The 22915-nt window shown below is 41.7% G+C and overlaps 1 protein-coding gene across 8 annotated transcripts in view; it reads left to right on the forward strand.

The window, feature by feature from the left end:
- ATP11C (ATPase phospholipid transporting 11C) overlaps positions 1-19849 on the forward strand; it is a 182423-nt gene extending 162574 nt beyond the window's left edge. For 4 of the 8 annotated variants that reach the window (XM_047715057.1, XM_047715055.1, XM_047715061.1 and 1 more), the window contains 5 exons: positions 2151-2216; positions 4398-4501; positions 7813-7966; positions 14129-14233; positions 17078-19849. In XM_047715057.1, coding sequence (XP_047571013.1) covers positions 2151-2216; positions 4398-4501; positions 7813-7966; positions 14129-14230 — 426 coding nt within the window. In that variant the 3' untranslated portion in view covers positions 14231-14233; positions 17078-19849. Of the gene's footprint in view, positions 1-2150; positions 2217-4397; positions 4502-7812; positions 7967-8085; positions 8152-13352; positions 13444-14128; positions 14234-17077 lie in introns of those variants that run through there. The other 4 variants (XM_047715059.1, XM_047715056.1, XM_047715060.1 and 1 more) reach the window with 4 other exon arrangements.
- The last annotated feature ends 3066 nt before the right edge of the window (positions 19850-22915 follow it).

Here is a 22915-nt window from a genome sequence, read left to right on the forward strand (position 1 = left end):
ATTGAAGTAAGAAACCACTTCCCGTGTGCATGGCTAACTAGAGAACTTATGTGTAAGCTTCTAGAAGCTTAGCTCGGCTGTAATTTTTAATAGATGAACAGAGTTCTTAGGACTTCAGAATTTAGACCCCTATACTGTTCCTTTTTTTTTATTTTAAAGATTTTGTTTATTTATTTGATAGAGATCACAAGTAGGCAGAGAGGCAGGCAGAGAGAGAGGGAAGCAGGCTCCCCGCTGAGCAGAGAGCCTGATGGGCTCGATCCCAGGACCCAGGGATCATGACCTTGAACCCAAGGCAGAGGCTTTAACCCACTGAACCACCCAGGCGTCCCTCCTTTTTTTTTTTTTTTTTAAAGTAAACTCTACCCTCCAACGTGGGGCTTGAATTGAGTACCCCAAGATCAAGAGTCGCATGGTCTACTGACTGAGCCAATCAGGCGCCCCAAGACTTTTCCTGTTTTAGAAGTCTGGCCCCACTCACTTCCTATTAATAGTGGCCTTTCGTGCTTGGAGTTGAAGGGCATAGCTACCATATCTTTGCAGCGTTTGCCTGATAGTTAAAGGGATGGAATTCCCTTCTCTTCCTCCTTCCCTTCCACATGGGAGCATAGTGTTTTCCAGAAACACTGCACTCATCCTATCAGTGCCTTTTTAGCAAGCAACTGCCCAAGTCAGCACGTGCGGTGGGATGATGTTCCCCAAGGCTGTGTCCTGGGAGAGCACCGCTGTTGGGGCGAGGTCTTGCCACGGCCACATGGAGAGACTCGAGCCCACCACTTCACCCATGCTTTCACTGCATTCTTTCTTCACTATTTCTGGGCTTCCTGTTTAATACTTACTCATTCTTTATCATAACATGAAGCAAAGCTAAGTTTCAAGAGTGATTTACTGAGTACAATAACTGTCCCAGAAGCAACACAGTTAACATCTGCTATAGAAGTAATAGGCCCGATGAATGTGAATTACTTCAGAATTAGGTACTACAGTCCAAAACCTTTCCGATTTGGACTAACACAAGTCAGTTTAATATGAATCCCTTAAAATTATTAATCGCTGGGGATGCCTGGTTGACTCAGTCTGTAGAGCATGTGACTCTTGATCTCGGGTTGTGAGTTCACGCCCCCTCGTTGGGCACTGGGCATAGAGGTTACTTTAAAAATCTCAAAGTATTAATCCCCGAGTAACTGTGGAGGAAACACAGCTGTGGTTTAGAGTAGGAGCACATCACAGCGGACAAGGAGAGGACCCTGTTTAGTCTGCAGGCAGGCCCCTTCGGCCTCCCAAGTCAGCCTTGCCCGTCGGCAATAAGGGATTAGATTCTGTGATTTCTTGGGTCCCTTTAGCTTTATGGCTGCTCCTGTGACTTTCACGTTTTACTTTATTTTTATTTGGCACCTAAATGATAAAGAACTGACGATTCCTTAACAAGAGTTTGCTGCAGCAAAAATGACAATGAGCGGAAAGACTATCAGTGATGAAATGTAACATCATGTATGAGTTGATCAAATCCGTCTTTTCGCTTCTGTTAATTTTTTATTATTTTTTTAAGACTTTTTACATTTCATTTTCTGTTTTAATGTTATGCATTCAGATCTTGACAGCATTTGGTAAGCATGTGTGCCATTCATTGCCACAGTTACAGACTTGTACGTGCTCTCTGCTTTTCTCTGATGTGCACATGCTGACAGCTCTAATAGTCACCGCCAAAAAATTAGACTATTTTTAAAATGTGAGTCCATTTGTCTACAGATTAGCCCTCATTTGAGAGCTTTAGTTCTTCATTACTGAGGAAGCCCATATCAGACTCTTGAGAGACATGAATCATTCAAATGACTTGTTTTGATGAACATTACTATTACGGAATCGGGAGGTTTTTTGGCCTTTATTACACCAATGCGTTGCCTGTTTGCTACTACATGGAGTAATGGAAGTAAACCCTACCAACCGCAAGTGCATTGTAGCTGTCCAAGAAAGTTGAGGGTCACGGTAAATAAAATCCAACATTTTGGCCTGTTCTTTTGATCAGCTATTTCACTAAACATTTTACACCCAAATCTTTAGCGGTTACAGCCAAGATTAAATTTGCCTTTTTTATTTTCGTAAGCAGGCTTGTGTATTCATGGTGCATATAATTGTTGACTGTTTTTCAGGTATATGGAAACTGGACTTTTGGAACCATTGTTTTTACAGTCTTAGTATTCACTGTAACTCTGAAGGTTAGATTTTTATTTATTCAAATATATTTAACGCCATTTTTATAATTCTTTCTGTTCTCTTTTTGTCTTCTCTTGTATTGCAAGTTGTTATTCAAGTCTGAATACTTACTGAAATATGTATGATACTAGATATTTAGACATGTGTATGCTGTTCATGGTCCATTTCTTTCCAGAATATTGTCTGTCCTCTTTAGTTATGTTGAAAATCTGTTCCTTTTTTCTTCAAGACAGTATAAGTAGTAGATAAACGGGCTCTGACTGTGTGTGTGTTTCCATGTTAAATACTTGAATAGTTTTTAAGATGATCTGTTTACAAACACCAGGCCTTAAAGGAATGGGAGTACTTAAGACAGTTGAATAGGTATCCATGAGCAAGATATGTGTGCAGAAGAGCTCAGTGGTGATGAAATTTTATATAATGTATTTATCACTGAAACTTACCCATATTAGTGATGAAATGCATAACAACATACAGCAGGTAACATACATGAATCATTGGCCTTAGCACACAGCCAATGTAATACACTCTGAAGCCTTGCTGAATTCTACCCTTGAGGCTTACGAGTTGGGACTCTCTTACACTTGAAAGCATAATCAAATTCTTCTGATGACAATTGCAGTAATAAACACCTCATGTGGGATCCAAGAATGAGTAAATGAATTCCACTATGCCCGGTGGTGAAAACTAGAATTCTAGAAGCGTGCTTGACAAAGAACCTCTAATCATTTCCCCCTCTAAGTTTTTATTCCTGATTCATTTCTCATACCAAATAGAACTAACATATGTTTGCATTTTCATCTACTATTTCAGTAATATTGTAGGGCTGCAAAAGAAAATGTTACCATTCGTCTCCATTTAGCCACTTACTAGCTGCTATTTTGGGGCAAGTGACTTCGTTTCTCAGTACCCTCGTTTCTTCTTCTATGATGTGGAGATAAAAGTAGTACCTTCCTCTCTTAGATTTTTGGTGGGAAGTCAATTAGTGAATACACATAATGCATTCAGAGTGGTGTCTGGCACATAGAATGTGATCAGAACAACAGGATCATGATTTGAAACAGAAGCCTCCCCGCCTTTGTTTCTCCTGGTTTTGCATATGGCCCTAGGGCTCCCAAGTGGCCTTCGTACTTAAAGTTGGCCTTACTGTAGCATCTTTCCTTGTCCCTCAAAACACATTCACTCTCTCATCTTTGGATGGGTATTATCGTGACCTTCTCCCTAGCAGCACAGAGGTGGGAATTCAAGCCTGGTCTACATTAACAATGTTCTCAACATTCTGTTTATGAACAAAAAAGTTAGAACAGGGGAGTCAAGGACCAGGGTGTCAGAGCAAGCAAAAAAAAAAAACAAAAAAATGGAGACACCGCCTCCTCTTCAAAAATGAAAAGCCCGTGGCCCCGAAATTTTAAACAAGCAGAACAGACCATACTTTTTATTTTTAGATTGCATTTAAAAAATCCCAGGTGCCACAATCTAAAGAAACAATCACCCCGGGCAGAAACACGGGGGGATTAAAATCTAAGGCAACTGAGAATGTTACTCATTTAATAGATTAGATAAGGGCTTTGCAGTTGAAGGACAGACGACATAGCCAGGCCCATGAACATAGCCAGGCGCATGATTCGTTGCTGCATGGTGCCAGGCGTGTGGAGCCTGTTGCCTTTGCATTTAATAATCCCCATCTGTTGTGTTTGAGCTGTCGACACTCCTTTGTGTAGTTCGTCTATTCTTCCCAACTAACCCTTCCCTCTCCTACTGCTTTTCAGTATACCTGCCTCCACCAGCTAGGCCTTGTCCTTTGATCATCTGCTTTCTGGCCACTGCCAACCGAGGACTTGGCGCTCCAGGCCGAGCCTGTTACAGTACCTGGATGCCTGCCCTTCCTTCAGCAGTGAGGCAGTGCAGCCGCACACCTACCAGCTGCTTGCTTGACCAGAACTCCAAGCCTGTCCTTTAGGGTCTACAGGCCTTGGGGCAGAACCTAGCTCCTTCTTACCCTAGCCCTTCGAAAAGTCTCAATTCTGTTCTTCTTTTAGTTTCCCTCTCTTCTAGTTGCCTGGCCCAAGTGAGGTCTCCCATAGGTACCATACTGTATGCAGTTCTCAGTAGCATAGTGTGTTTACTCCTGGTGTAGCTGGTACCCATCATGAAATCTCCTGTGTTGTATTGTATCTTTTCAGCTCGCCTTGGATACTCGTTTCTGGACATGGATAAATCACTTTGTGATTTGGGGCTCTTTAGCCTTCTATGTATTTTTCTCATTCTTCTGGGGAGGAATTATTTGGTAAGCAGCTGTACATGTGTGAGTAGTATGTGAAATAACAAAGTAGATGTCCGTATGTGTACATTGTCTACGCAAACATTCATTCAACTTTTAAAGCGTTAATTGTACAAGATGGCAGGTCTTCAGTATTAATGGGCTGGAAGTTAATTTCAGGTAAGATTTCAAATGCAAGTATATCGAATTACACGAGTTATTCAAAAGCCCTCCTTTTTGGTAGCCCCTGTCCAGATCTTTCCACTTGAAGGTATGTGAATCTCTGTCTGTACAGTGCTAGCATGCCCTTCCATGGGGTTTCCAGTGGAAATATCCTCTGAAGTTTCTAGAGGAGACAATGGCGGTAGATACACTATTAGCCATTTGGATTCCATTCTCTCTTCATGGTATATCACTGTCAATCTCGTCGCTATATTTGTGCTCAAGGTTAAGAATATATACTACTTAATATTCAGAGGCTTATATCTTAAAATCCCATCTTACTGTTTTGGGTGGGGGTAAAGGCAGACTCTGCAGTGTGGCCTTAAAGTTGATTGAGCTCATCTTTGTTCAGATGTTTATCCAGAATCTGCTGTGTATGAGGCACTCTGGGAAACCAAGATAATAATAGACAGTGAATAGACTGTACCCCTCCCTCCAGGAGATTAGGATACAGGCCGAGAGACACAGAGCTGTGATTGGGAGAGTTATAAGGAATGAGAATAGGTTAGATGGTCATCTCCTCTTTTTCCCAGAGGCCTGTATTTTGGGTTTTGTTTGTTTGTTTGTTTGTTTGTTTTTTAAAGATTTTATTTATTTGACAGACAGAGATCACAAGTAGGCGGAGAGGCAGGCAGAGAGAGAGAGAGAGAGTGAGAGAGAGAGAGAGAGGAGGAAGCAGGCTCCCTGCTAAGCAGAGATCCTGTTGTGGGGCTCGATCCCAGGACCCTGGGATCATGACCTGAGCTGAAGGCAGAGGCCTTAACCCACTGAGCCACCCAGGTGCCCCCGCCTATATTTTGTTTTTAAAGATCATAGGTGTTTTCCTGAATCAGTGGCTTCTCCTGACAAGGAAGCCAGCAGCAGAGAGCATAGCTAGGGGAAGCCATAGGGTGAGATTCTGGGAGTTCTATTTTCTCACTGGTTTGAGCAACACACGTACAAAACATTCCATGTTATCCGTGTTTGTTGTCCCCTGAGACCTAATTAGAAAAAATGCTTACTGTTTTGAAAAGCTTTTAAAATAAGCCTTCAGAAATAAAAATATGATGGGACGCCTGGGTGGCTCAGCTGGTTGGACGACTGCCTTCGGCTCAGGTCATGATCCCAGAATCCTGGAATCAAGTCCCGCATCGGGCTCCCAGCTCCATGGGGAGTCTGCTTCTCTCTCTGACCTTCTCCTTGCTCATGCTCTCTCTCACTGTCTCTGTCTCAAATAAATAAATAAAAATCTTAAAAAAAAAGAAATAAAAATATGAAATGCCTCATCACTTAAGCAGTTCCAGAAAGTGTAATCACACATATATTGGGCACCTACAGAGGTAATTACTGAAACAGTGAGGCTGACAGAAGTCTCTGTTTTCTTTAATAATATGCAAGTTAATCAAAGTTGATTAACCAAATGTCATATATAGTTGTAACTCTGCCCAGAGCACCATAGTTCTGTCTATAAATCTGTGTAATCAGCATCTGAACTCCTGCAAAATTTCCACAAGAATGTTTCTAGCAGACTAGTTTCTCTTACCACAGACTATTCCTTATTGATTGAAATAAATGCTTCAAATGATTAGGACATTGTCACACCTGTTTCTAGTCATTAGCGATACTTACTAAAAATGAAATACATCTTTTTATTTTGTTGCCTGTAGTGCTATCCTCAAGTAGAGCTGAGTTAAGCTACTACATGAATATGAAATTACAGAGCAGCCACCAAAATATGACCAGAAACGGTCTGAGACTTCAGCCGAATGCTGGTTTCAGCTAATATCTCTGGACACATTGAGCCCTGAGGCATTGCGACACACGGCTCTGGGGTTCAGCCGTGAGAATGATAATTTCTGAGCTCCAAACCCAATCCAAGAACACTATCTTGTGTTTTTTCCTTTTCCCTTGTAAAGCACCGTAGGTGTCAGTATATGGAAAAATTGAGAGCTACAGGGCAGGGAAAACAAACAAAACAAAAAAAAAAAAGGAAAAGAAAAATCTAGAGCTGTTAATCACAGAGTATTGTGAGACTTTGTGGAGTAGGACTATTTGTTAGTTGTCTACTGAACCCTTATTATGGTCAGTTAATTGCCTAGAAAATAAGTCCGGGTGCCCTCCATAATTAGAGTGAGGGTAGAGTTCTGCAGAATTCTCTTTTCGATGGTAGGGACCCTGGAAAACCTTTTTAGCCCAGACCTGCTAGAATTCTAGAGCCAAAAGCTTAATTCTATTATGTTATATAAGAGTGCACAAACATCAGGTTTTTTTTTAACCAGAAACCAGTTTATCTTCTTCAGTGAGCCCAACAGGTCATCTAATAAATGAGACAACCAGTTATCTGCCTAGAGCTCCTGATCCAAGGAGAGCCTGTTGTGCGGCCCAAGCCTAGTCCGTCACTTCACACTTCCTCCCCTTCTGCTTCCAACAACACTCAGCCTAGTGAGGCTCTCTGTGGCTTGGGGAGGCTGGCCGTGCTGCTCTGCGGCCACCAAACCGTTGAGTGGTTGACTTAGAATGAAATCCCACATCAGAACGAGGAGTCCTAGATTTCTGGACTCCAAGACTTAATGTCCCATTAGCATAACTCCTCTGCCAACCTACTTGGCACACACTGGATACCCAGTATGTATTTTAGGATAATGGTAGAGAGAGAAGCTCAACGGCCATATCTGTCTTGATGTAGAGTTTGGGGGGGCGTGTAGCATATAAAATGTCTTTTAAATTTCTGAATGTAGAGCACAGTCCATTCTCATATTAACAAAACAGCTGAGGAAATAAAATGCTTATTAGCATAAAAATCAACCACTGCTCTTGACTGTCTTTGAAGCTCCAGTATTTTCTAACGCAAATACATATTCTCCTGTTGCCAGTTTTAAAGTTGATTGCTTGGTTGTTTTCAAGTGAGATGCGTTTTACTGTCCTTCTTCCCCTTTAATTATTGTTCCTTTTTTCCCCTAAACATTTAGTAAATGAAATCTGTTCAGTACTTTTGGGATATTCTTAAAGAAAATTATTTCTATTGATGTGTGTCATTAGAAGAGTCCCTTTAAATACAAAAGATAGTTTCAATGACACATCTGTGTCCTATGACAGAACTAATTTCTTTTCCATTGTGTGTTTTCTTTCCACTCTAGGCCTTTTCTCAAACAACAGAGAATGTATTTCGTATTTGCTCAAATGCTGTCTTCTGTATCTACATGGTTGGCCATAGTTCTTCTAATATTTATCAGCCTTTTCCCTGAGATTCTCCTGATAGTATTAAAGAATGTAAGAAGAAGAAGTGCCAGGGTAAGAACTAAGTTTATATTGTAAGTTGATGTTTGGAAGGGGCTTCAGTATCTGCCGTGGACGAAAAATTTTGTTTAGAGATTTGCGTTAGTTACAGCATGTTAAACCCCTCCTTACAGGTTCATCACTTAATTTCCTCTTCTGCATAAAAAGTATAGTAAAAACTTCGTTATCCAATGCAGGTGGTAAGTAGATTCCTTAATAGTGTTCTATGTGACCTGTAGCAATCCATATGGAGCATTTTATATGCTCCATATGGAGTTTTAAGTGGAAAAAAATGGGGTGTTTTTTTTTTTTTTTTTTAGCCTAGAATTTTCACACCAGGAATTTCCACACCAACATTCCAGCTTTAACCTTAGAAATTTCCCTGTGGGTTGTTTGCAGATACTTTTTTTCAGTTGATAATCCCAATTTGCTTCTTTCAAACCTTTCCCCTTCCTTTAATTATAGTGCTGCTTAATCTCTGTGTTGCTTCTAGCCCTGTCTGTCCAGCAGTATATTTGAACCAAAGAGAAGTCCCCGGATGTGATTTCTGCATCCTTAAGCTTCCTGAACACACTTGTAAAAATTAAGATAGTTTTATGAGTGTGTTTTTCTTTTTGCTGCTTAAATTGTAGATTTCTTGTGGGAATGAGAAGTTATTACCCTCTGCCAGCCTAATTGTCTGATACCTTTTAAACATTTCTAAAAAGTCTTTTAAAGTGAAAGGGGTAGACTAGCTTGGAAGAGGGAACTTCTGGCAACTTTTAACCAATAGGTGAATTAAATACGTCCTGTCCCTGCCAACACTTAACTCACTTGCCAGACAGAACCCTTTTTTTCATCCTCTCGACACCAACGGATTGTGTGGCCTGTCCGATGCAATATTTTCAGGAAATAGTCTCGGGTTTATCTGCCTAACCTATTCGATCAAATTTGCCAGCCATTGTAGCCACAAAGCTGGCTTGTCTGATTTTGGTTGTGGCCTATTGATTGGATAGAATCCCATGGTGGGCAGCATGTAGATGTAGGGCACTAAAACAGTTATAATGAGAACATCTTTAGGGACTAGCTGTGTGAAAGAGGACCTTCGTGATCAGTAAGGCAGTATGAGCCCCAGTCAAGAGCAGTAGATGATCAGTGGCATAAGCCACACTGAGTTGGGTGTACAGAGCCGATCCCTGTACAGTTAGGTGGTCAGAACGGCCTTCACTCACTGCTTCTGCATGTCTGGGGGGGGGGGTGGCTGCACCCAGTAACATGAGCCTACTCTCTAATCCTTCCAGTAGACCCCTGACTAACTCCCTCCAGCCTGGCGTTTGGTCTTAGGATGGGCAAGTGGCATTTACTTGCCTGCGTAGACCTTAACATCAGTTGAACAGGGGTAGAACAGATACGATATAACAGGTTTTTCCCAGAACGGCTCAAGTAGCCATTTATATCAAGCCAAATAAAAAAAAAATGTCCCTGGAAGAAGTGGTTTGGTGCCTTGTAATAGACAAGTTTGTGGGAAGGATCTCTGGGGTGCTCTTCTGTTCCCCTTGTTTGAGAGTATGCTCCGAAACGTTTTTCCTATTTGGGTTAATGGAGCTCATGCTAAGTAATGGCTCACACCCAGCTTCCTGCTCTAAAGATGGTACCAAAATCTCCAACATCAAAACCTTCAAACAAACCATCTTAGCCTCTTCCTGAGGCCCTTTCTTTTAGAACCAAAATTAGACACTGGCTGGAGGTGACCTGTACAGAAACTAAATGGAGAGTTGCCGCAGAACAGTCACGGACAAAGACATACAACATTTTCTTGCCATGCAGACAGGAGATTCCGAACTTGGGTCGAAAGCATGAGGTTCAGCATGAGATTTCTTTGCCATGGGTTGTTACGTTCATGATAGGAATTCTAGCGTCTGTGTTATAGCTTGGCATGCTGGTGTGCTACAACAAATCAGGGAGATTTCCATGATCACCATCATTCATTCGATCATTCATTCATTTCTTCCTACCCTCATGGAACCAGAACATGTGTCGAACCGCCTACTGATGAACATCTCTCTTTACATCCAATGTCTGAAAGGCTGAATGGTTTTTCAGACTCTGTGGGATTTTTGAGAGTTGCAGATGAGACAAAAAGTTGTGGGCACTCAGCAGCGCTGCCTCCCTCCCCTGCCCCTTGTGAGAAAATGCAAGAGCAAACCAGTGCATATGAATGCATAAAGGCCAATGGAGACGTGCCATGTCACTTGTGTTTACATAAGGCCCTGCTGGGCCATATCAAAGAGGCAGAGGCCACTTTGAAGATGAAGAAGAAAGACCATCTTCATCACCAGCAGTCTAATGTCCAGGGCGACTTCCTACTTGGTTTAAATATCCCTTGCTAAGGCATTGGCCTCCCTTTGAAAGGGAGGCAAAAAATTCTTTTACAGTGGGTCAGCCTTAAACCTGACAGGCTCCCCAGCGGGGGAAAGTATGTGTCCCTACCTAGAGGCGGAAGAGTCTCCCCCTTGACTTCATCCAGCTAGCATCTTGGATCCTTCGTGCACAAAACCAGAAATACCTGTGGCAACTGGGCTGCCCGTGCTGTCCTCCTGTGGGTCTTGGCGGCTGCTTTCAAAAGGGAACTCAGCAGTGGGTAGTGAAAATGTCTCTGGCATTTGAAAACGAAGCTAAGCCATTTACATTCAACAATTTTAGAAGCAGCCTTCTGTTAGGTTCCATTCAATTCACACATTGCCTGAGGGTCCACTATAAGTTAGCTACTATACTAGGTCTCGGGAATTCAGGGATGAGTCAGATGTGGCTCCAGCTCACAGGGAGCTCTCTCTAGTTAAGTTATAAAGGGGATTTATACGGAGCTTTTCTGTAAGCAGGTATAAAGCAATACACTCAATGGTACGGCGTGTTGTGTTGTAACACATCTGAGCCATTTCAAGTCACGACCTCCTGAAGCTGCCAGTGAGAAGGCTGGTATGGCAGCCTCCCCCCCGCCCCACCCCAGCTGAGCTCTGTCATGATGTCAACATTTTTAAGAATTCTAGTTGCTTCGAAAATGGGCTCCCTTGATCATTTAATTCAAAGGTTACTTTAAGCTACCTGTTCCTCAGCTATCTTTTCAGCAGTGCAGTTAAGTTTTGAGCTAAAATCCCAGCATTAAGGATCATAAGGCTTTTCTTTAGCTTCTAAATTGACAAACGTACGTCACCATGCTGCTGACAGGGTATGGTGAAACCGCCATTGAGCACCAAACAGTGGAAGAGCAAGATAACACTTTAAAGGAAATACGAAGTTTAGGATTTCTGGTATTTCGCAAAGTTGTGTCGCCTCCTAGCCCAGTCGTGGGGCTCTCCATAATCAGTCAAGTAACACCTGAACTTTCTGGCCAACCAGTAAATACCACTTCCCGTTTCCAGTGGAGGACTTTTCCTCATAACTTCATGGAAGTTTAACCACATAAACTACCACTGTCAGAAGGGAGGCTTGACTTTGCCTCCTAGACCCCAGGGATACCGTAAGCCAGTGGGAACGGACCTAGCAGCGCGGCCATGCCTAGCATGGGATGTCTGCACAAACAAGAAGAAATAATTCCATTCTGGAGGAAGCTCTTTCAGAGTGGAAGACAGGCAAAGCGAGAGCATCAGCTGTCTGAGCAAAATTCCCAGAGAAAGCCTGTTGACGATTTTGGAGAATGGAGCCTTCCACCTTTAATAACAGTGGTGCAAGGCTGACGACTGTTGCGAATCTGACAGTGTCCCGTACAACCGTGGGTTCTAAGGCTAAAAGCCCTGTTGACTGGATCAGACAAAAAGTTGAATCCTAACATCGTGGCTGTTGAGATGGACCTTTATGCATTGGCCTCTTTGACATACTGCTCATGGAGCCTGAGCTGGTGTCAAAAGCTCTCTAGATGACCGCAAAAGAATGTGGAAATTTCATCCTTTCTGTTCATTATCTCGCTTCCTTCTCTCCTCTCCCCCACTCCACCCCTGCCACCACCACTTGTTGGCTCTATCAGTTTTTGATTGCTTCCGATGCTCTTTCCATGCTCTCCACTGCCTTCTGTGCTTTCATATTCCCTCTCTTTTTCCTTTATGAAGTAACCTAGTCTATGAACTCCTAAAATCTCTACTTCCTAGAAGTACTTTTATCTCGGACGGCTGGATGGAAGGTTTTGAGTGCACCAGAATGTGCTTATAGCGGCAGTCTCAAATAATTAGGCTCATATATCAAACGTGGGGGTGGGGGACTTGGTGCCACATTAATCTTGTTGCGAGACTTTTGCCCGCAAAATAGAAGGCAGAACAATTTAATTTTTTTTCTCAGAAACGATTTCGTTCTCTAGGCTTTATCAATTGGTCATTTGCATGTTGCCAACATGTCACCAACTTTATTTAAAGTAAAATATGAACAGGAAAAAAATATATAATTATGTTAAAACATGTGAATAAGTGAAAAAGTATTTGCCTTTAAAAGTTTTATTGTTTATTAGATTCTGCTAGATGCATATGATACTTTAGCTGGTTTCTTTTTTTCACACCTATTTTCATTAGTCACTAAGTAGATAATATGGGTAATCGTAATTAGCAGAATTGTTAAACTCATCGCTGTAGTTGACCACTCATTTTCTGTTTTGCTTGGGCAATGCCAAAACCTAGTCTGCGAATCAGCTTAAAACTTCAGGCATGGAGTAAGAAGGCAAAATGATAACCTGTTGGGTTTTCTGATTAAACTTTAAGTTACCAATTTTTACCTTCTCTAGGCATTTTGAAGGAGAAATTCATAGTTCTTTAGCCTACCCTTTTAAAGAGGGATCCATAAGAAACGGGGGAAACCAACCAAATTATGTTAGAATAACGAAAGTCAAGCATGGGTCCAGCAGTAAATGGGACTAAAATGTGGTTTCACCAGAGGTCTTCCCATGGTGCTAGTTTTATTAGGCTTTTAACCTGTAAGGCCCAAGAGCAGTCCCTCCGTATCGTATCTGTGCAGTTGGATAGGAGAGAGAGTGCTTCACGCTTAGATTAGCGATGGACCCTGGACACAGCTCTCTGACCAGTGTCTTTTGGACAATGTAGGTTAGTGAATTAATGACTGGAAATAAGCCTTATCGTAATGAGAAGCATATTTTAAAATTATTTTTGTTTAAAATAGTCAATCTTCCCATTAACAAAATGATTTGAAACTGGTGAACAAAACTAGTAGCTTGCACATACAACAGAGACTGGTCCCAACTCTAAGTCGATTGTTACAGAGAGTAATGCCTTCAAAACTAACATGCCATTTCGACTTCGAATTCTCAGGGTTTCTTTTTAAATGTCTTACATTTCAAAGAATATTTACTTTTTTTTTTTTTTTGATTTCTGCATTTCTCTTTCTTCTACTGCAATTTTCCACCCTTTGTGCAATTGTGAACAAGGTAACGAAACGCCTCCCTTCCTCAGGAACATCTACTATCTTCATGCTTTCTCAAACTTCCAGCAATCACAGTTTCTCTTGGAGTGAATAAGGTGATTTCCTTTCTTAATGTACCAACTTGCTTGCATTCTCATTTGCTTGACACCATTTTCTGACTCTTTATGAAAATTGACTTCTCATTACTCATTTTTATATCCTCTATTGATGCTTAAGAGTATTTGGTCATTTTCCTTTAATCATTTGTTCACCTTCTCAAACCGTCACACTGGAGAGGAAGTGATTTTCAAACACTTGGACCGGACGCCTCTAGTCCCATTGATTCCTGGTGTGCAGGAGACGCCACGGCTTGTCAGAGCTAATCTGTTCACCAAGACAGGAGTAGTTTTGCACAAATTTCTCTCTATTCAGTACACTCACAGCACCAGCACAACTCTCAGAGGTGTTCACCAAAAGGATGGTAAGGTTTACTAATCAAACCATATTGACTCATCTACCACATAACCAACCGACCGGTGTCATTTCCAAAACCCCAGTTCGCCTTATACTACTAATACCTGCATACTTCTGCCATGAAAAGAATTCAATTTGAGTTGGAGACTCGCTTAGGTCTTTCAGTGTGCTCATTTAAATGTTACGCATTTGCTATACTGTAATCATTTCTGCTTTAGGCCAAAAGAGTAGTCTATAGGAAATGATTTTTTTTTCTTCTACGTTTTTATCACCAGGTAGGTTAACCAGTCTTCAATTGCTTTAAGTATCTTTACCTCACTATTACAGAGAAATCTGAGCTGTAAAAGGGCATCTGACTCATTATCCGCCAGACCTTCAGTCAGACCTCTTCTTTTACGAACATTCTCAGACGAATCTAATATATTGTAACAGGTACCTAGTGTTAAACAAGCGGGCTGGCTTTTAAAGAAACAGATTAACAGCATTATAAAGAAAAAAAATGAAAATACCACTCTCTAAATTTTCTCTGCTGTTGGTGTGGTGAACTTTCTACGATTCTTTACAAAAAATATAAAGATGCATTACTTGGAATATGGGAAAATCTATAGTTGAAATTTGTTAAGCCCCCAAATAAAATGCTAGGCATTTTGCAGAGCTTGAAGGACAATAAAATCCTTTGAATTTGCAAGGGGCAAGTTGTCGTGGTGGTGCCACGATTAATACTGATCGGGAAATACCGTTTTGATTTTAAAAGAGCATTTAGAAAATTGAAAATAAATATTCCAAAATTGCATCTGTATAATAATCAAGTCGATTTAGCATTGCATGTCCTTTTGGGAAGTATGTGGAAATAATCCAGTGTGTTTGTACCTCCGTGTGCCGTGTCTGTGTGTTTGCAGGTATATACCTAATGTACTCGTAAATGTCTGATCCCCAAAATTAATGAACCAATCTAATCACTTTTTTTAATGTCAAGTTTTATTCAAGCTCAATGTTTCTACTTTTCAGAGGTAAAGGTAAACTCTCTCCTAGCTATTCAGGGGGATGCTAGCGTAACTCTGTAGAATGCTTCAGGACTAATTTTTCCAAAAATGAGTCAATTCATTTCATAACCTATTGGTTCATTACCACCCCCACCACCCCCACCCCCCGCAAAATAGTCGGGAGGAATGGATATGCCATGGGAGGAGTCCTTGAACTCGGAACGACTCCTCCGAGTGTATTTTGTTTCTCACTACAGGGCCCTCTGTCATCCCAGACTTTGAGAGGCCCTTTACCCACCCATAGGAATTCAGAGTAATTCATTTGTCTACAAGCTTACCAGCTTGGAAGAAACTCCGTACAGCTTAGGGCGGGGCCCTCTTTCATGCACACATAAAAATTAGTGATCATCAGGAATGAAACTGCAGTTCGCTTCTCTTTGGAGCTAACAAGTGTGAGTCCTCCTCACAGGCCCATGTTTTCATCAGCTGTCAACTCCCCCGCCCCCGAGCAAAGAGTAAAAACTAAGCTGATGGCATGAAAACATTGGTTCTTCTATCTCCTACGCTTCATCCGTGGCATTCTTGCAGAAGCAGACTTATTTTGCCCCAGTCAGCATCCTTTCTCCCCAGTTTGAGCGACTCATCCTGCTCGTATCTTCCCTCAGTAATGAGCCGCTTCCCGGTAGCTTTCAAAGTCTTTGACCCTTTTGTCCCAGATGGCCTTGTCCTAAGCTGTACGGTGTGTGTTAGCTATACTGTTTCCAGCTAGTTATGTATCCCCCTGGATTGCTTTCTTTAGCTTGGCCTGTGGTCTGGGAGACCAGGCTGGGTAGCAGACACTCCTTCTGCTTTTGGCCTCTCCAGGGCCTGAAATCCGACAATGACAAAGGATGAGGAACATGAAATTGAGGAAGTTTATTATTGACACAGTTGTCGTATTTTTAACGTAGTTATTTATTCCACAAATAACTTTTCATGTAGCATTATTCTTCCTCTGAGGAAAATATTTGGCAAGTAGTTCAGCCACCAAGTTAGTCCCTTGTTGAGAGAACTGTGTGACTCCTTTTATAAGTTAGTTCTCAGTGTGAACAGCAACCTGCTTTTGGTTAGGCTTGGTCACCATAACCCTGCTACTTGAAGAACTCTTTTTTTTTTTTTTTTTTTTAATTTTTTTTTTTTAATTTATTTGACAGACAGAGATCACAACTAGGCAGAGAGGCAGGCAGAGAGAGAGAGGAGGAAGCAGGCTCCCCACGGAGCAGAGAGCCTGATGTGGGGCTCGATCCCAGGACTCTGAGATCATGACCTGAGCTGAAGGCAGAGGCTTTAACCCACTGAGCCACCCAGGCGCCCCAACTACTTGAAGAACTCTTGGGAAAACAGGGAACATGAAGGAAATGGAATGTGTTCTAGAGGACTTCTAGTCCAATCATGGCAAGGAAGGTACACCAAAATGGGAGGAAAACCGCATACCCCTTAAGGCCCTCCCCAACTCCTGTCTCACAAGGTTGGATTTGAGAGTGGAGAATGAAAGTTAGGCTCCCTCCCAAGACCAGAGACTTCCACTTCTCAACATACCTGATTTATACTCTGTGATCATTTGGCCTACCACGTCCTGGCCCTGTAATAGCATTTGATAATGTTCAGAGGACAGAGAAGAGTCTACAGATTTCGGGATGTTTCTGTGGTTGCTTTTCTAAAAAGATGATGAATGAGAAAAACAGAAGCATCCACTGAGCCATAGATAACCTGATCTACCAAAAAGAAAATGAACTTCAGCATTATATGGGGAAGAAACATGTTTCTTTCAGTAAAGGAAAAATACTTCTACAACAGCCTTTCAAAACTGAGTGTGTCTTTAGACTTCCTCTGTCAAAAGTTACAGATCCTCAAAACACCGTAATCCATCCATTCATTCAACAGGCCCGAGTCCCTGCTGTGTTCCAGACACTAGTCTAGGAGCTGGAGATAGGAAAGTAGAATGACCCTGTTTTCAGGGAGCTCACAGACTAGAGCGTCCTTGTGGGAACAGTGACAAGAGAGCCCTGGAGCATGCCAAAAGCAAAAAGCAAGTCTGAATCTCTTCAGCTAACAAACGAAGAAAGCATTAAAAACTGGTCATTGTGTCACTTTTTTTTCCCCCTGCATGTGAATAAAACTTGGCACTTTAAGATCCTTCCTTTACTTTCATAACAAAATTTACTACTTGATTTATTTTTGAAAATGCTAAACAGATGGTTTCACATTATCGTTAAAATAACCCTTTTAACTCTGTATATTTTAAATTTTTCAGAATCCGAATCTTGAGCTGCCTATGTTATTGTCCTACAAGCATATTGACAATGGTTACAGCTAAAAAAGAAAGCAGGAAGAAACGACTACAAAAAGTTATCATCTCAGGATACTCAATATGCAACAAATTAAACCACTCTCTTATGTCTAGGGTTCAGAATCAATGTCCATTAAAATACCAAATGACTCTCTTAAGCATTTACAGTTATTGTTAAGTAGCCATTATGGCCAAAGCTCTAAGTTAAGAATCATGTGAAAGTTGAAAGCACGAATAATTAGAATTTCTGGCTTTAGATAGAGTAACATAACTACCAAATGTGGGTGCTCCTTTAACCCATGAACTCTGTGAATGGATCTGAATATAATAGTATAAAGTAGAAGTCATACAACGAGAATGAATAGACTTTGCTAATCTTAATTTTTTTGCCTGGCAGAAGAAATAGGCTGTTTGGATCACATTTCTTGTTCCTGCTGAATGATGGTCTTAAATTATTTTTTCAAACACATGAAAGGAATACTTGAACATACAAGAAGACTAACTGGTATCAGTGCATCAGAATAGTCAACCTTTGTGTTCACCCACGTGCTCATTTTGTCTCCATAGAATATCCTTTGTCCGCCCCCCCCCCCCCCCCGAAAAAACCTTGAATCCTTACGGGGAAAGAATGTTCACCCTGGATATTTTTGTGAGAATCCAAAAAATTGTTTGTTTTTGTTCTTCTGAATTAAATCCTATTTAATGGGTGTGTGGCTACTAGATTTGAAAATAAGACCTTTCCAGTTGCTTAGTAAGTAGCCCGTCCAGGCAGTTAAGAGGTAACAGATTTTTCCAGTATCGGTTTTACTGGGATCTGAGGCGAGATAGGCAAAACCATAATTACATTTAAAAAAGCCATCTGAACATCAGTCTTTTATAATTTTTTTGTGGAGGGGTGGAAAATAGCTTATTTCAAACTGTTAATGGTTATTTTTTTAAAAGAGGCCGCCTTTGTGCATATATGCAGCACTTTTTTTTCTGTAACTTGCCAGTTTGGGAAAGAGGGATCCATCCCAGGATGGTGGTGATTCAGCCTACAGAGCCGTGACCCTGAACATGAATGTTTTCTCAGCGAACATGCTTCAGTGATGGTCTAACTTTAAACCGTGAGAGTCACCTTGGTAAAGTCCTCAACTTCTGGAATAGAGCAAGGCTTTAGCCTCCTAATGAGTTCACTTAAAACGTAAAAATAAATGTGAAACATCTTTATTAAATGTTAAAATTAAACATACTTTTTTTGGATATAAATGGCTACATTTGACTACTAGATTGAAATGGGCACTGAAAACGTGTTTTCAGGGGCGCATGGCTGGCTCAGTCAGTGAAGCATGCATCCCTTGGACCTTGGGGTCGTGAATTCAAGCCCCACACTGGGCATAGAGATTACATTAAAAAAAAAAAAAAAGTGTTTTCAAACTGGTTTCCATTTTTGGTTGTCTTTCTGGCATGCCTGTACTATTATTAGTGTTTATATCGTACCTTGATTTAGAAAAGTATTGAATTCAATCTATATCTGTATTTATATGGCCCACGTGGCACATTTGATTCTTCCGTATATATTTTATGTTAATGTTAAGGTGTAATTTTTCTTAAATTCGAGGAAGGACATGATTTCAGTTATCGAAAACCAATCCATCCTTATGCCCTTTTTTCATCATTTCATTTGTTCTCACCTATCAGTATTATTTTTGAGTATTTTGTTAGATGTCATTCGCAGCTTACCCAAATGTGCTGTGTTCCGGTCGCCTGTATTTGAGGTAGCCTACTGAAAATAAAGTCTGTGTATTCTTTGCCTATTCCAAAGAGCTAAAAAAAAAAAAAAAAAAAAAAAATCAGACCCAGGAAAGCTTTTGATGTTTTCTGTTGTTCTTGTTCGTGTTACAGTCACTGCTGTGTCGTTACTGTTGTTTCACAGAAGTACTGTAGGGACTGTGAATGCAAAGGAGAGAGCCACGATAGAGAGAGAGGCTCGTATGCACACCGGTGGAGATTGCCATAATCAGAACATCCGGGCTGTGGAAATCTAACTGGTAGCATGTAAAATTGCTCACAGCCAGGAAGAAAGGTGACTAAGGGGGCTTTAAAGTCGTGTCTGCAGCTCAAATTCACGATGGTGATAATCATGGCCTAGATCCTTGAGAGGGACTTGGCTTTCCTTTTTGAAAGCTATTTTATTAGTGAGCTGCAAAATGGCTAGCATGGGTTAGCAGATGTAATCGCTCAAAGTAAGCCATCCTACGGTATTCCTAGCACTGCAGCCTAACCACCTTATTTTGTGACCGAGAAAGGGGGGGAAACAGAATAATAGGATGGCATACCCATCGTTTGAACAGCTTCAGACTATCGAGATGTCCTTGTAATTTTCACAACCGTTGTCCATTGTTTGAAGGTGTAACCTACTAAGCGTAAAACATAGATTCCATATCTACAACATCTACACCAGCAACAGTATAAACGTAGGCCTAAATTTGCAAAATTCATAATAATTTAGTGATGGAATTTTTTAATAACATGCAGTATATAAATGTGCAGATTTTATGCAAGTGTTAACAAAATCATTTTTCAGCTTGCAAAATGGAACTGCAATACTACATTTTTCACTCAAGCAATTTTTTACATCTACGTCGTTGCTTTCTATAATGACTGTGAATGCCATCTTTTATGAATGCAACTTGCCTTTTTCATTACAGAAATTTTTGTTTGATGTATCAATAAACTTTGGTATGATATGATTGATATTTTAGCCTCTTTTTTGGGGGTGGGGGAAGATCTCAGTTGGACATAAAAACACGGAAGCAGTATGGGGACAGGAAATAGTTTTTATCATTTGCTCTTCGCCTGTGTCTTATATGTGTTCAACTGGCATTTTAGGGCCGTGGCTGATTTGGGGACGTTACCCGTTTTGTGGGAGTTTTGAATGAGACTGCACAGATAAAAGTGCAGCCAAATCAGTATATACATATTGAAAATCTACTAGTGTCTGCTTGGCAGTGTGCTTTCTGCTGCCCACACATTGGAGGGAGTGTGATATATGGTGTCTCCGTCTCATTGAAATCATTTTCTTAAGTATCCAGACATGCAGCAGTTCTACAGTTGCTTGAAATTTGGTCCAAAGGCGCGTGCACGTGTGTGTGTGTGTGTGTGTGTGTGTGTGTGTGTGTGTGTGTGTGTATACACCTCCCTCTCCCTGCCCATCCTCCTCCCCTCCCCCGCCACATCTGCATCCCCTCCCCCTTGCCCTGCCTGCATCTAAGACCTTGTGAGAGCCCTGCTGTCCTGGACTGCTAAGAAACTAAGATTTTCCCACCGTAGCTGGTTGCATGACATTTTTACACTTAAATCTCTCTGGTTTTGTAGCCTTCTGACCATGTTGAGTCTTTGACCTACATTTAGTGAATTTCCTTTTTATTTTATTTTTTTAATGTTTTTCATTGTAATTCCAGCATAGTTAACATACAGTGTTATATTAGTTTCAGGTGTCTCCTTTTTATTCTTCGGTAAGTGGGAAATGTGCTGTATTTGGAGGTGAGACCTGAGTTACAGTTTCCAGTGTTATCACTTTGAGCCATTTTCCTCTCCGCCCTCCTCTCGCCTGTAAAATGGTGTCTTGGGGGTGAGGGGTGGTCCAATGAGGGAAAGGGATGAAAAACTGCTTTGTAAAATATCATTTGTTATTCAGATGAAATCATTGCTGTTTTTTTATATTAAGGGGTATTTTATTGCTTTGATCTTTTTGATGAATAGTTGTCATTTACCAAATTTTGTAGACGTATAGACGTAACTATGGCAGATTCTTTCTACCTTATTGGAATGAATTAGTCTGCGCAAGCTTCCTTCCCTTCCCCCATCCAGCTTTGTGGGGAGCTGCCTCAATGCCGAGTCTACCCAGGACTGGCCAATAAAGTAAGTATTGTGAGGGTCTGAGTGGCTTGGCCCCTTCAACAAGAAGCACATACAAAGGTTAGGGGCTGAGGTTATCACTATGGTTATTCCGGGGATGTGTCCAAGGCTGACGTGCTGGGCGCATACTAATGAAGCTTGAGGGCCCGAGTTCTGGGAATGGTCAGAAAAACAGGGGATAATGATTTCACAATTTTGTAAAATTAATCTGACACATTTTCCCAGCAACTTATGGGCGAGGAAACATGGGCTCAGTTCCTAGTGTGTGGACCTAGTGGACTAAAGAAATGTTGCTGGGGATCAAGCAAGTGGTGGACAGGAGGGTCTCTGGCCCTGGCTCTCCGCGTGGAGAGGGGCAGAGAATGTTCATGGTTAAAATCCCTGCTGCTGCTTCGGTCTCTTCGTCAATTTGCCAGGACACATTTCCTGCCGGTAAAGCCGCTAGAATCAACTACTCCAGTTTACAGTTAAACCGCACGTCCTGGGCGCCGGGCGCCGTTCCAGTGATCTCCGGCGTATAGTCCTGCCTCTTTCATAATTCAGTCTTAGGAAGCATGTATTTGTGCTCCTCCGCTCGACAGATAAAGAAACTGAGTCACAAAGGTCACGCTGTCTGGTAGAGCCAGATTTTTTTTTTCTTTTTGCAACACAAATACTGTCTTGTAATTCCGGAAGCCGTAAAATCAAGTGTGTTTTTCCTGGAAGCTCTCGGGGAGATCTGCTCCCTTGCCTTTTCCAGCTTTCAGAAGGTTTTGTGATGGGGCGCCTGGGTGGCTCGGTTGAGCATCTGCCTTCGGCTCGGGCCCGACATCGGGCTCCCTGCTCTCTCCCCCTCTCTCTGCCCCTCCTACCCACCCCCCGCCCAGCTTATGTTTTCTCTCTCAAATAAAATCTTTAAAAATAATAATAATAATGTGATTCCTTGTCTCAAGATCCCTTCCTGGTCCATCTTCAAATGTCTCTGCTCCCATTGTCACATCTCTGAGTCTGACTCTCCTGACTTCCCTCTGTGATTACATCAGCTCCATGTGGATAATCCAGGATAATCTTTCCATCTCGAGTTCTTTAAGTCACATCTGCACTGACCCTTTTTCCATGGTATGGTGACAGTGACAAGTTCCAGGAATTAGGAAGGACATGGACATCTTTGGAGGGCCGTTATTCAGCATACCACACCATCTCAGCTGAGGACTGGAAGGTCTTCCGGGTCATGGAACTTTCAAGTGTTGACATTAGGAAAGTTCCAGGCAAGCCTGGACGGTTGGTTGCCCTTAGCAAGGGGCTCTTGTTCCAGGAAGATCTTTCCACAGACTCTTGTGGAAGCGGAGAGAAAAGATGGATACAAATAAGAGAGCTGTAAAGAAAATGTTTTTCCAATAACAGTACTTAGGAGCAAAGCAACCTTTCAGAAGTCCCACCCTGCTCTACCTGGTAGAGCCTGATTTTTTAAAATTTATTTATTTTAGCGTGCGCACAAATGCACACACGAGTGGCAGGAGGGTGGGAGGGAAAGAATCACAACCAGACTCTGTGCTGAAAGCAGAGCCCAACCTGCAGCTCGATCTCCGAACCCTGAGAGCATGACCTGAGCGGAAATCAAGAGTTGGATGCTTAACCGGCCCAACCACCCAGCCGCCCCAGATTTTTTTCTTAAGTGATCTACACCCAACATGGGGCTCGAACTCTCTACATGCTCCACCAGCTGAGCCAACCAGGCATCCCTCATAGAGCCGGATTTTGAAAGTAGGTATTCCGACTAGAGTTCATACCCATGACCAGAACGCTGTATTTCTATCATTACAGCACCCCAATGGCATGAATAAACAAGCCATCACAAGATGAATGCTAATTATTAATATTAACCAGAAGAATGCATGACAGACCAAAAGTGAGGGATTCCAC

The sequence above is a fragment of the Lutra lutra genome, chromosome X, assembly GCF_902655055.1.
Source record: "Lutra lutra chromosome X, mLutLut1.2, whole genome shotgun sequence".
In the NCBI taxonomy this organism is placed as follows: domain Eukaryota; kingdom Metazoa; phylum Chordata; class Mammalia; order Carnivora; family Mustelidae; genus Lutra; species Lutra lutra.